Source organism: Ictalurus furcatus, chromosome 12 (assembly GCF_023375685.1).
Source record: "Ictalurus furcatus strain D&B chromosome 12, Billie_1.0, whole genome shotgun sequence".
NCBI classification, from domain to species: domain Eukaryota; kingdom Metazoa; phylum Chordata; class Actinopteri; order Siluriformes; family Ictaluridae; genus Ictalurus; species Ictalurus furcatus.
In genome coordinates this window covers 25,431,811-25,445,958 of record NC_071266.1, presented here as the reverse complement: position 1 = coordinate 25,445,958, position 14,148 = coordinate 25,431,811, and the positions used below count along the sequence as shown (strand labels likewise).

The 14,148-nt window shown below is 45.6% G+C and overlaps 1 protein-coding gene across 3 annotated transcripts in view; it reads left to right on the top strand.

The window, feature by feature from the left end:
* kansl1b (KAT8 regulatory NSL complex subunit 1b) overlaps window positions 1-14,148 on the top strand; it is a 61,616-nt gene that overhangs the window by 44,748 nt on the left and 2,720 nt on the right. For 2 of the 3 annotated variants that reach the window (XM_053638389.1, XM_053638387.1), the window contains 7 exons: window positions 7,800-8,003; window positions 10,089-10,223; window positions 10,560-10,687; window positions 10,991-11,115; window positions 11,208-11,265; window positions 11,375-11,487; window positions 13,732-13,996. In XM_053638389.1, the coding sequence (XP_053494364.1) occupies window positions 7,800-8,003; window positions 10,089-10,223; window positions 10,560-10,687; window positions 10,991-11,115; window positions 11,208-11,265; window positions 11,375-11,487; window positions 13,732-13,996 (1,028 nt within the window). The remainder of the gene's footprint in view (window positions 1-7,799; window positions 8,004-10,088; window positions 10,224-10,559; window positions 10,688-10,990; window positions 11,116-11,207; window positions 11,266-11,374; window positions 11,488-13,731; window positions 13,997-14,148) is intronic. The other variant, XM_053638390.1, reaches the window with a different exon arrangement.

Sequence of the window (14,148 nt, the reverse complement as noted above, 5' to 3'; positions counted from 1 at the left end):
TTTACCTCTCTATTTACCAATTTACCTCTGTTCACCTCTTTATTTACCTAATTACCTCTCTATTTATATATTTACCTGTTTACCTCTTTACCTCTCTATTTACCTCTCTATTCATCTTTTTACCTCTATCTGTTCACCCCTCTATTTACCTCTTTACCTCTCTTTTCACCTCTTTATTTACCTCTTTACCTCTCTGTTCACCTCTTTATTTACCTCTTTACATCTATGTTCACCTCTTTTTCATCTTTACCTCTCTGTTCACCTCTTTATTTACCTCTTTACCTCTCTGTTCACCCCTCTATTTACCTCTTTACCTCTCTGTTCACCTCTCTCTTTACCTCTTTACTGCTCTGTTCACCTCTCTCTTTACCGCCCTGTTCACCTCTTTATTTACCTCTTTACTGCTCTGTTCACCTCTCTATTTACCGCTTTACCTCTCAGTTTACCTCTTTACCTGTCTGTTCACCTTTCTATTTACCTCTCTGTTCACCTCTCTATTTAGCTCTTTACCACTCTGTTTCCCTCTCTGTTCACCTCTCTATTTACCTCTTTACCTCTCAGTTTACCTCTTTGCCTCTCTGTTCACCTTTCTATTTACCTCTCTTCACCTTTCTATTTATCTCTGTTCACCTCTCTATTTACCTTTTTACCTCTCTATTCACCGCTCTATTTACCTTTTTACCTGTCAATTCACCTCTCTATCCCCCTCTTTACCTCTCTGTTCACCTCTCTATTTACCTCTCTATTTACCTCTCTATTTACCTCTTTACCACCCTGTTCACCTCTCAGTTTACCTCTTTACCTCTCAGTTCACCTTTCTATTTACCTCTCTTCACTTTTCTATTTATCTCTCTTCACCTCTCTATTTACCTTTTTACCTCTCTATTCACCTCTCTATCCTCCTCTTTACCTCTCTGTTCACCTCTTTATTTACCTCTTTACCACTCTGTTCACCTCTCTATTTACCTCTTTACCTCTCTGTTCACCTCTCTATTTACCTCTTTACCTCTCTGTTCACCTCTCTATTTACCTCTCTATTTACCTCTTTACCACCCTGTTCACCTCTCAGTTTACCTCTTTACCCCTCTGTTCACCTTTCTATTTACCTCTCTTCACCTTTCTATTTATCTCTCTTCACCTCTCTATTTACCTGTTTACCTCTCTATTCACCTCTCTATCCTCCTCTTTACCTCTCTGTTCACCTCTCTATTTATCTCTTTACCGCCCTGTTCACCTCTTTACCACTCTGTTCACCTCTCTATTTACCTCTCTATTTACCTCTTTAGCACCCTGTTCACCTCTCAGTTTACCTCTTTACCTCTCTGTTCACCTCTCAGTTTACCTCTTTACCTCTCTGTTCACCTCTCTATTTACCTCTTTACCTCTCTGTTCACCTCTCTATTTATCTCTTTACCGCCCTGTTCACCTCTTTACCACTCTGTTCACCTCTCTATTTACCTCTTTACCACTCTGTTTACTTCTCTGTTCACCTCTCTATTTACCTCTTTACCTCTCTGTTCACCTCTCTATTTACCTCTTTACCTCTCTGTTCACCTCTCTATTTACCTCTCTATTTACCTCTTTACCACCCTGTTCACCTCTCAGTTTACCTCTTTACCCCTCTGTTCACCTTTCTATTTACCTCTCTTCACCTTTCTATTTATCTCTCTTCACCTCTCTATTTACCTGTTTACCTCTCTATTCACCTCTCTATCCTCCTCTTTACCTCTCTGTTCACCTCTCTATTTATCTCTTTACCGCCCTGTTCACCTCTTTACCACTCTGTTCACCTCTCTATTTACCTCTCTATTTACCTCTTTAGCACCCTGTTCACCTCTCAGTTTACCTCTTTACCTCTCTGTTCACCTCTCAGTTTACCTCTTTACCTCTCTGTTCACCTCTCTATTTACCTCTTTACCTCTCTGTTCACCTCTCTATTTATCTCTTTACCGCCCTGTTCACCTCTTTACCACTCTGTTCACCTCTCTATTTACCTCTTTACCACTCTGTTTACTTCTCTGTTCACCTCTTTATTTACCTCTTTACCTCTCTGTCCATCTCTCTATTTACCTCTTTATCTCTCTTCACCTCTCCATTTCTATTCACCTCTCTATTCACCTCTATTGACCTTTTTACCTCTCTATTCACCTCTCTATTGATCTCTTTATTACCTCTGATTTAATAGATCTATTTACCTGTGTAAATTATATAGGAAAGCTGGAAGTTGGGTATAAAGCTCTTTGGTTTGCTGTTATAGGAAAATAATCTGTGACAGGATGGTGCCTAATCCCTTTTACTGTAATACACACACACGCACTGTATACAAACTGAAATACACACACACTGTAATACATATATACGCTGTAATACACACACCTACACACTGTATACACACTGTAATACACACACCCACTGTAATACATATATACACTGTAATACACACACCTACACACTGTATACACACTGTAATACACACACCCACTGTAATACATATATACACTGTAATACACACACCTACACACTGTATACACACTGTAATACATATACATACTGTAATACACAGACACACACACACAGCATAGACACACTTATCAGTAAGCAAATGATTACAGAGAGAATACTGACTGACTGAGGGTTTCTTTCACCTTCTCTTACATTCATGTTCATCTCTTCAGAGAGACGTGTGATACACAACACAGATCAGTTCAGTGTGTAGTTCACTGATAGTTCGGTGTGTAGTTCACTGATAGTTCAGTTCAGTGTGTAGTTCACTGATAGTTCAGTGTGTAGTTCACTGATAGTTCAGTTCAGTGTGTAGTTCACTGATAGTTCAGTTCAGTGTGTAGTTCACTGATAGTTCAGTTCAGTGTGTAGTTCACTGATGGTTCAGTTCGGTGTGTAGTTCACTGATGGTTCAGTTCGGTGTGTAGTTCACTGATAGTTCAGTGTGTAGTTCACTGATAGTTCAGTTCAGTGTGTAGTTCACTGATAGTTCAGTTCAGTGTGTAGTTCACTGATAGTTCGGTGTGTAGTTCACTGATAGTTCAGTTCAGTGTGTAGTTCACTGATAGTTCAGTGTGTAGTTCACTGATAGTTCGGTGTGTAGTTCACTGATAGTTCAGTTCAGTGTGTAGTTCACTGATAGTTCAGTGTGTAGTTCACTGATAGTTCAGTGTGTAGTTCACTGATAGTTCAGTTCAGTGTGTAGTTCACTGATAGTTCGGTGTGTAGTTCACTGATAGTTCAGTTCAGTGTGTAGTTCACTGATAGTTCAGTGTGTAGTTCACTGATAGTTCGGTGTGTAGTTCACTGATAGTTCAGTGTGTAGTTCACTGATAGTTCAGTTCAGTGTGTAGTTCACTGATAGTTCAGTTCGGTGTGTAGTTCACTGATGGTTCAGTTCAGTGTGTAGTTCACTGATAGTTCAGTTCAGTGTGTAGTTCACTGATAGTTCAGTTCGGTGTGTAGTTCACTGATGGTTCAGTTCAGTGTGTAGTTCACTGATAGTTCGGTGTGTAGTTCACTGATAGTTCAGTGTGTAGTTCACTGATAGTTCAGTTCAGTGTGTAGTTCACTGATAGTTCAGTGTGTAGTTCACTGATAGTTCAGTTCAGTGTGTAGTTCACTGATGGTTCAGTTCGGTGTGTAGTTCACTGATAGTTCAGTGTGTAGTTCACTGATAGTTCAGTTCAGTGTGTAGTTCACTGATAGTTCGGTGTGTAGTTCACTGATAGTTCAGTTCAGTGTGTAGTTCACTGATAGTTCGGTGTGTAGTTCACTGATAGTTCGGTGTGTAGTTCACTGATAGTTCAGTTCAGTGTGTAGTTCACTGATGGTTCAGTTCAGTGTGTAGTTCACTGATAGTTCAGTTCAGTGTGTAGTTCACTGATAGTTCAGTTCGGTGTGTAGTTCACTGATAGTTCAGTTCAGTGTGTAGTTCACTGATAGTTCAGTTCAGTGTGTAGTTCACTGATAGTTCAGTTCAGTGTGTAGTTCACTGATAGTTCAGTTCAGTGTGTAGTTCACTGATAGTTCGGTGTGTAGTTCACTGATAGTTCGGTGTGTAGTTCACTGATGGTTCAGTTCGGTGTGTTGCGCTGCGTGTGTGTGTGTTGCGCTGCGTGTGTGTGTGTTGCGCTGCGTGTGTGTGTGTGTGTTGCGCTGCGTGTGTGTGTTGCGCTGCGTGTGTGTGTGTGTTGCGCTGCGTGTGTGTGTGTGTTGCGCTGCGTGTGTGTGTGTGTTGCGCTGCGTGTGTGTGTGTTGCGCTGCGTGTGTGTGTTGCGCTGCGTGTGTGTGTGTGTGGCGCTGCATGTGTGTGTGTTGCGCTGCGTGTGTGTGTGTGTGTTGCGCTGCGTGTGTGTGTGTGTTGCGCTGCGTGTGTTGCGCTGCGTGTGTGTGTGTTGCGCTGCGTGTGTGTGTTGCGCTGCGTGTGTGTGTGTGGCGCTGCGTGTGTGTGTGTGTGTTGCGCTGCGTGTGTGTGTGTGTGTTGCGCTGCGTGTGTGTGTTGAGCTGCGTGTGTTGCGCTGCGTGTGTGTGTGTTGCGCTGCGTGTGTGTGTGTTGAGCTGCGTGTGTGTGTGTTGAGCTGCGTGTGTGTGTGTTGCGCTGCGTGTGTGTGTGTTGCGCTGCGTGTGTGTGTGTTGCGCTGCGTGTGTGTGTGTTGCGCTGCGTGTGTGTGTGTTGCGCTGCGTGTGTGTGTGTTGCGCTGCGTGTGTGTGTGTTGCGCTGCGTGTGTGTGTGTTGAGCTGCGTGTGTGTGTGTTGAGCTGTGTGTGTTGAGCTAATCAGTCACAGGTGTTTGTGTGTTTCCTGGCAGCGTGTTAATTATTTTCTATTCTATTAATAGCCTGTAATCTGCACCCTGTTCAGAGTGAGGCACGTACTTTCACTCACACTCTCAGCTCAACACACTCACAGACACACACACACACACTCTCAGCTCAACACACACACACTCTCAGCTCAACACACACACACACTCAGCTCAACTCGCACACACTCAGCTCAACTCGCACACACTCAGCTCAACTCGCACACACTCAGCTCAACACACTCACAGACACACACACACTCTCAGCTCAACACACACACACACTCAGCTCAACTCGCACACACTCAGCTCAACTCGCACACCCTCGCACACACTCGCACACTCTCAGCTCAACTCGCACACTCTCAGCTCAACTCGCACACTCTCAGCTCAACTCGCACACCCTCGCACACACTCGCACACTCTCAGCTCAACTCGCACACTCTCAGCTCAACTCGCACACTCTCAGCTCCACTCGCACACTCTCAGCTCCACTCGCACACTCTCAGCTCAACACACACACTCTTTACTGTACTGCACTCAGGCTGCCGAATATTGTAAAAGCCTATTATTTGTTTAAATTCTCTGAACTTATCTCTCATATATATGAGAGATAATACAGGACTCATGCTCTCTCTCTCTCGCGCTCTCTCTCTCTCTCTCGCGCTCTCTCTCTCTCTCTCTCTCGCTCTCAGGCAGTTCACCCATTAAACTACTACTAGTGCTTCCTCTTCTTTCTCTCTTCCTTCTTTTTCTCCCTGTCCTATTCATCATCCATCTCCTTCTATTCTGACTCTCCTCCTCCTCATTCTTCTGCTCCTCCTCTCTTAGTCTCCTCCTACTCCTCCTTCTTACTCTGCTTCTCCTCCTCCTCCTCTTAGTATCCTCCTACTCCTTTTTCTTACTCTGCCTCTACTCCTCCTACACCTCCTTCTTGCTCTGCCTCTCCTCCTCCTCATTCTTCTCCTCCTCCTCTCTTAGTATCCTCCTACTCCTTCCTTCTTACTCTGCCTCTCCTCCTCCTCTCTGTCTCCTCCTACTCCTCCTTCTTACTCTGCCTCTCCTCCTCCTCTCTGTCTCCTCCTACTCCTCCTTCTTACTCTGCCTCTCCTCCTCCTCCTCCTCTTAGTATCCTCCTACTCCTCCTTCTTACACTGCCTCTTTGTCTCCTCCTACTCCTCCTTCTTACACTGCCTCTTTGTCTCCTCCTACTCCTCCTTCTTACACTGCCTCTTTGTCTCCTCCTACTCCTCCTTCTTACACTGCCTCTTTGTCTCCTCCTACTCCTCCTTCTTACACTGCCTCTTTGTCTCCTCCTACTCCTCCTTCTTACACTGCCTCTTTGTCTCCTCCTACTCCTCCTTCTTACACTGCCTCTTTGTCTCCTCCTACTCCTCCTTCTTACACTGCCTCTTTGTCTCCTCCTACTCCTCCTTCTTACACTGCCTCTTTGTCTCCTCCTACTCCTCCTTCTTATGCTGCCTCTCCTCCTCCTACTCCTCCTTCTTACGCTGCCTCTCCTCCTCCTCATTCTTCTCCTCCTCCTCCTCTTAGTCTCCTCCTACTCCTCCTTCTTACTCTACCTCTTCTCCTCCTCCTCTTAGTCTCCTCCTACTCCTCCTTCTTACTCTACTTCTCCTCCTCTTAGTCTCCTCCTACTCCTCCTTCTTACTCTACCTCTCCTCCTCCTCCTCTTAGTCTCCTCCTACTCCTCCTTCTTACTCTACCTCTTCTCCTCCTCCTCTTAGTCTCCTCCTACTCCTCCTTCTTACTCTACCTCTTCTCCTCCTCCTCTTAGTCTCCTCCTACTCCTCCTTCTTACTCTACCTCTTCTCCTCCTCCTCTTAGTCTCCTCCTACTCCTCCTTCTTACTCTACCTCTTCTCCTCCTCCTCTTAGTCTCCTCCTACTCCTCCTTCTTACTCTACCTCTTCTCCTCCTCCTCTTAGTCTCCTCCTACTCCTCCTTCTTACTCTACCTATTCTCCTCCTCCTCTTAGTCTCCTCCTACTCCTCCTTCTTAAGCTGCCTCTCCTCCTCCTCCTCGTCTCCTCCTACTCCTCCTTCTTACTCTGCCTCTCCTCCTCCTCCTCATTCTTCTCCTCCTACTCCTCCTTCTTACTCTACCTCTCCTCCTCTTAGTATCCTTCTACTCCTCCTTTTTACTCTACCTCTCCTCCTCCTCCTCTTAGTCTCCTCCTACTCCTCCTTCTTACTCTACCTCTCCTCCTCTTAGTATCCTTCTACTCCTCCTTCTTACTCTACCTCTCCTCCTCCTCCTCTTAGTCTCCTCCTACTCCTCCTTCTTACTCTACCTCTTCTCCTCCTCCTCTTAGTCTCCTCCTACTCCTCCTTCTTACTCTACTTCTCCTCCTCTTAGTCTCCTCCTACTCCTCCTTCATACTCTGCCTCTCCTCCTCCTCTTTGTCTCCTCCTACTCTTTCTTCTTACTCTGCCTCTGCTCCTCCTCATTCTTCTTCTTCTCCTCTCTTAGTATCCTCCTTCTCCTCCTTCTTACTCTACCTCTCCTCTTCCTTCTCCTCCTCCTCCTTTTTCATCTCCTTTCTTATCCTCCTTACTCTCGTCTTTTTCCTCCTTATTGTCGAAGTATTAGTCAGACTTTTAAACCTCAGTCCGTACCCGTGGTGTCCTTCCAGTCCATTTTTCAAGGACACTGTAAACCTGTCACTTTGTGTTAAACAGTGTGAGACTGTAACCCAGTGAGTGAGAGTGACAGGCTGAGCTGATGAGCACAAGGGGAATTCCAGCAGTCCTGTATAACTGAGTGATCAGACGCCACCTGCTGGGAGTGTGTGAAACTGCAGCCTCTCAGTTTAAGATGCATGCACAAAGCTGGATAGGGCTTTTACTAGAACGTCAGCCATTTTGGGGATCCATTCTTCAGGTTCTAGCTGTGTGTCCATGTGAGTTGTCGAAGGTGTGTGTTCACGACTGAAAAGATTGACGTGTTCTCTGTGTCTGCGTGTGTCACAGACGTTGGAATGGGTCTGCACTTGCAGCGTGTGATGAAGTGTCACTGGCAGGGCCGGCCGCTGGACAAGATCAGAGCCATCAAGAAGCTCTCGCTCAAACACTCGAAGTTCACTCCGAGCGGCCGTCTCCTCGACCCTTCATCATCTTCCTCTTCCTGCGCCAAAGACAAGCTCAAGCTGACCAGCTCGCTCCTCTCCACAGTCCGTAAGTCACACAGTGTCTCACACACTCACTCACTCACTCTCTCTCTCTCACACACACACACACACACACACACACACACACAGACGCTCAAACAAGCCAAAAAACTTCTGGTGTTGGACGTGGCAGCCATTTTGAACCATGTTATTTAAATTATAATTTCGCTGTGTTATGAAGCTGTTGATGTTTGTGTGAAAATAGAGAAATAAAATAATATGCAAAAAAACCCTTTTCAAACGTAATACAAAAAAGATGTCAAATCAAAGGAAATACACACACACACACACACACACACACACACATTTAATTCAGTGATGGACAGCCTGATGAATGTTTAGTGGTTTGTTTTATTTACTTTATTTATTTATTTTTCAGTTTCATACATTATGAATGCGGCGCACTAGATGGAAAAGAAAGAAAAGTTTTTTTTCCCAAAATAAAAAAAGCACCGAATGATGTGAAGCACTTTTGACAGCCGCGCCGGCTGCAAGACGGATCAAAGGGTTATATTCATGCGTTGCCATAGTAACGGCTAATTCACCTCGACTTGAGTGGCGGCCGCTCGTGCGAGCTGACTCTAATAACAAACGTATTTAACGGAATTCGGGACATGCTGTTACGGGAAAATTATCACACCACTATATTGTGTTCTCATCATGGTATTTCTCTCTTTTTCACTCACACACTTTCTGTCTTTCTCTGTCTCTCTCTCGGTGTCAGTCATCTGTGATTATTTGATCCATTTATGTTATTCTTCTTCTTATTATTATTATTAGGGGCCAAGCACCAAAGGTGCGTAGGGACCGTACTGTTCTTCTTTTTCTTCTCCTTTTTCTTTTCCTTCTTCTTCTTCTTCTTCTAATTATTATTATTATTATTATTATTAGGGGCCAAGCACCAAAGATCGTTTTTTTTTTCTTCTTCTTCTATTATTATTATTATTATTATTATTATTATTATTAGGGGCCAAGCACCAAAGATCGTTTTTTTTTTTCTTCTTCTTCTATTATTATTATTATTATTATTATTATTATTATTATTATTAGGGGCCAAGCACCAAAGATCTTTTTTTTTTCTTCTCCTTCTTTTATTATTATTATTATTATTATTATTATTATTATTATTATTAGGGGCCAAGCACCAAAGGTGTGTAGGGACCCTCCTGTTATTCTACTCTTTCTTCTTGTTATGATTGTATTGAAGCTGCACAGTTGCTGTATTTGACCTTTACGGAGAGTCCTGCGTGCGCTGTGAGCTTGGGCTCGGCTCGGCTGTAGCTCTTTATTAGGTTTGAGGTAACAGTGACGCAGATGTGGAGCATCACTGTGTGACAGCAGCTGAATCACACGCTTTTTCATACCGTTAGCAAATCAGCGCACAGCACGGCTACCGCGTTTAAAAGCCGTGTATATTACTAGCGTACTGTTATTTCGAAACATCATCACATGAGGCTCGCGCTTCTCATCTGACTATAGTCGTGAAGTATCAGGTTTATTTTTGCCCCTTCTCCCTGCGCTAGTGTGAAAATCTGTCTTTTTTTTCCCCCCTTCGTTGTTTGTTGACATTTCTCTCTCTCTCTCTCTCTCTCTCTCTCTCCATTTGAACTCTACTATGCAGCCATACTGTCACACACAGTACAATCATTTATGGGCGTGTGATGTTACATGGTATTAGAATGAGCTATTTTCCTATAACATACTTTTCATCCATTTATGGCTACGTTTAATGTCCGAGAAACAAGCTGACGTCCTGTTCACGTGCGTAAACAGCGGCTCCCTCGCCAGCCTCTACCTTTTATTTTTCTGAACAGAGAAATTGTGTAATCGTGTAAAACGTGTAATTAAATACGTTTGCTGTTTACGTGGAGCGTCCACCGTGTGGATGAGCTGTTGCTATAGAAACGCTAACGTATTAGAGCGTGTGCATTGATCTAAACCCATGATGCGCAGCTGCACTATTGTGAAGAGCTGCTGTTCTAGAGAATTAATCAACACCTCCTGACCAATCACAATCCAGAAATCAGCATCATGGTGGGATTAGAAAAAATTCATGTGACTAACTGTGTGTGTGTGTGTGTATGTGTGTCAGGTTTGTCCCATCACAGAGTGAGATCAGAGAAGCTGTATCGACACCAGCAGAGTGACAGCGAGTCTCGTCAGCTGTACAGAGCAGAGCGCAGTCACACTCGCAAGAGACCCCGAGAACACTCACTGGAGCGCGACAGTACGCACGAACACACACACACACACACACACACACACACACACACACACATGACCACACATGCAGACATACGACCACACATATATCACCACATGCACACAAACGCACACACACACGTGACCACACCTATATATGTATGTATGTATGTGTGCACACAAACAGTTGTGGGCACACAGTGTCATACACAGTTACACACACACACACACACTCTCTTCATCCATCGGTTTAGATTTGTTTCTTGAAGCACATGATGGTTTAATTTTTATTAAAGTCTAATCTCTCTAATACAGTCTAATCTCTCTCTCTCATACACTCATGCTCTTTCTCTCTGGTCAGATGTCAGTAAGGTGTATATGGAGGTGGCGAGCCCGAGTTCCTCTCTGACCACGCCCACTCTCAGTCCTGTAGTGAGACAGCTGTCGTCCTCCGAGAGCCCGACGCCCTGCAGTCTCACCACCACACCCGTAATAACACACACACTCTCTCACACACACACACACACACACACACACACACACACACACACACACACACGGAAATGAGGATGGCCCTGTTGGGATGGATCAGAGATCCAGTGTGTTTTGATGCTGATACACCAGCACCACCTACTGGTGTACTGTTGAATAGCACTGATAGTCTTACTCCACTTACCTGTTGGATCAAACTCATTAATAAAAACGCAGCTTTTAAAGCTGGAATCCTCATAACATGAGTGTGTGTGTGTGTGTGTGTGTGTGTGTGTGTGTGTGTGTGTGTGTTTGGGGCAGCAGCAGGCACAGCGTAAGAGGAGAGTGGAGAGCTCGTTTGACATCAACAACATCGTCATCCCCATGTCTGTGGCAGCGACCACCCGAGTGGAGAAACTGCAGTACAAAGAGATCCTCACGCCCAGGTTACTCACACACACACACACACACACACTTCTCACAGATGTGATGTAGATGGATCCGTGTATTTAACGCGTGTGTGTGTGTGTGTGTGTAGTTGGAGGGAGGTGAACGTCACAGCCAGTCACATTTCTGAGGAGGACGATGCAGTGGAGGTGAGCAGTGCTCTAACACACACATTCTCACCCTAACCTATGGTCCATATGGTACATTTACACCTGTGTAACCTTTCTCTCTCTCTCTCTCTCTCTCTCTCTCTCTAAGATTGAGGATTTATCGGATGCGGCGTTCTCTCAGCTTCATCTCCCGTGTGAAGAGCAGGAACGTTCTCGCTGGAGTTGGACGTCCAGTTCGGTTGCCAAGAGGAGGGGCAGCCGGTCAGTGTCTCTCACTCATGCTCTCTCTCTCTCTCTCTCTCACACAAACACAGCTTTATGTAGAGTACTGTGAGATGGAGACTGTATTTGAAAGGTCCTGTGTGTGTGTATGTATATATGTGTATATGTATATGTATGTATGTATGTATGTATAAGTCCTGTATATAATGATTGAAGATGAATCGATTCTTCACCATGTGTTTCAAACATCATACAGAGTCGGAGATTAGTCCGAACAGAGTCTCAGCATTCCCAGAGTTTTCATTTCTATTCCAGCAGTTTCTTTAAACCAGTAATTAACGCAAGAAATCATTGTATGTTGCGGAGAGGAAATGGAGGAGCACCTTGTGATACTGTGCCAGTCACTCTGCTGATTCTCCTTCCTTTCACTGTTTCCTGTGTCACTGCTCAACATTAACCACTACACCGACCGCTACACTGACCGCTACAGTGTATATACAGTGGGAAAATACTGACTTGAGTTTTATAGTTCACACAGCGTCGGAGACGCACATTCACGTGACTGGTTCCGATTGGTGCTTTTGTAGCATTGCGGTTACTTCTCCCGGATATAGTTCTATAGCCCCGCCCACCTCAAACCATTCAGAAGAAAACATCAGAAAGTCTCTCAGCTGGGAAAAAGCCCCAGCAGTGTTCTTTCTTTTGCAGTCGGTGGTAAATTCAGCGCAGTAAGAAGATCATTATGAAAATCAGTTGCCCGAGGCTGTTCGTCCGGGCTATTGGGTTTAAAAATAACTTCTGTCTGCTGGTTTTAGTGGTGCTGTTACTATGGTTACAGCATGAACCATGCATGCAATGATTTCCCAGAAACACTTCTATTGTTCCAGCCCAAATTAAATCCAACACCCCCTACCACTACTTTCGCTCTGTCTGTCTCCCTCTCTCTCCTTCTGTCTGTCTGTCTCCCTCTCTCTTCTTCTGTCTGTCTGTCTCCCTCTCTCTCCTTCTGTCTGTCTCCCTCTCTCTCCTTCTGTCTGTCTGTGTCCCTCTCTCTCCTTCTGTCTGTCTGTGTCCCTCTCTCTCCTTCTGTCTGTCTGTCTCCCTCTCTCTCCTTCTGTCTGTCTGTCTCCCTCTCTCTCCTTCTGTCTGTCTGTGTCCCTCTCTCTCCTTCTGTCTGTCTGTGTCCCTCTCTCTCCTTCTGTCTGTCTCCCTCTCTCTCCTTCTGTCTGTCTGTGTCCCTCTCTCTCCTTCTGTCTGTCTGTCTGTCTCCCTCTCTCTCCTTCTGTCTGTCTGTCTGTCTCCCTCTCTCTCCTTCTGTCTGTCTGTGTCCCTCTCTCTCCTTCTGTCTGTCTGTGTCCCTCTCTCTCCTTCTGTCTGTCTCCCTCTCTCTCCTTCTGTCTGTCTGTGTCCCTCTCTCTCCTTCTGTCTGTCTGTCTGTCTCCCTCTCTCTCCTTCTGTCTGTCTGTCTCCCTCTCTCTCCTTCTGTCTGTCTCCCTCTCTCTCCTTCTGTCTGTCTGTGTCCCTCTCTCTCCTTCTGTCTGTCTGTGTCCCTCTCTCTCCTTCTGTCTGTCTCCCTCTCTCTCCTTCTGTCTGTCTGTGTCCCTCTCTCTCCTTCTGTCTGTCTGTCTGTGTCCCTCTCTCTCCTTCTGTCTGTCTGTGTCCCTCTCTCTCCTTCTGTCTGTCTGTGTCCCTCTCTCTCCTTCTGTCTGTCTGTGTCCCTCTCTCTCCTTCTGTCTGTCTGTCTGTCTCCCTCTCTCTCCTTCTGTCTGTCTGTCTGTCTCCCTCTCTCTCCTTCTGTCTCTATCTCCCTCTTTCTCTCCCTCCCTCTGTCTCTCTGTGTGTGTGTGTGTGTGTGTGTGTGTGTGTGTGTGTGTGTGTGTGTGTGTGTGTGTGTGTGGTGATTTAGTGAGTCGATGTCGTGGTTATAAATCAGGATTTTAGCAGAGCAGCAGTTTGGAGGTGAGCGCCGGTGAAGGTGTCGTCTCTTAACGCGCCGCGGTTCAGTCACTCGTTCAGAAGCAGAAAAATATGTAAAGAAGAACCGCTTTAAAATCCATCATGTGAGCAGAGAGAGTAGGAGAGAAGCAGACGGAAACAGCTGACACGAGGCAGAATGCAAATACCACGCATAGTGAATATGATAATGTTGAGCATGACATCATTTAGCGACTTTCCACTGGAAGTTGTTGGTAACAGTGCTCCTGTCACTCACCTGGAGTATTCTCTCTCTCTCTCTCTCTCTCTCTCTCTCTCTCTCTCTCCCCCTCTCTCTCTCTCCCCCAGGTCGTATAAGTCAGTGGATGGACGCAGCACTCCACTGCTGGGTGGAACGAATCCCTCCACACCTCAGCCTTCGTCTCCCGACCCGTCTCACTTTTCACTGCTGCAGGACTACAGCTCGGCCCCTTCGCCCTCGCCCTCCAGCCCTGCCAGCCCTGAGCTGCTCGCGCTCTCTCACACACACACGCCCAGCTCCAGAGACTCCCACCGGCTCCTGTCTAACGAGGACACGCGCTGCTCCACCCCTGACACCAGCTACGACGAGACGGTAGGAGCACACACAGCAACACTGCTAATATAGATATGTTTTATTACAGTAAACATGTCATTTACTCCTGCTGGTGCGAGTGTGTGTGTGTGTGTGTGTGTGTGTGTGTGTGTGTGTGAGAGAGAGACCGTGTACGTATTGCGCTGTAGCGT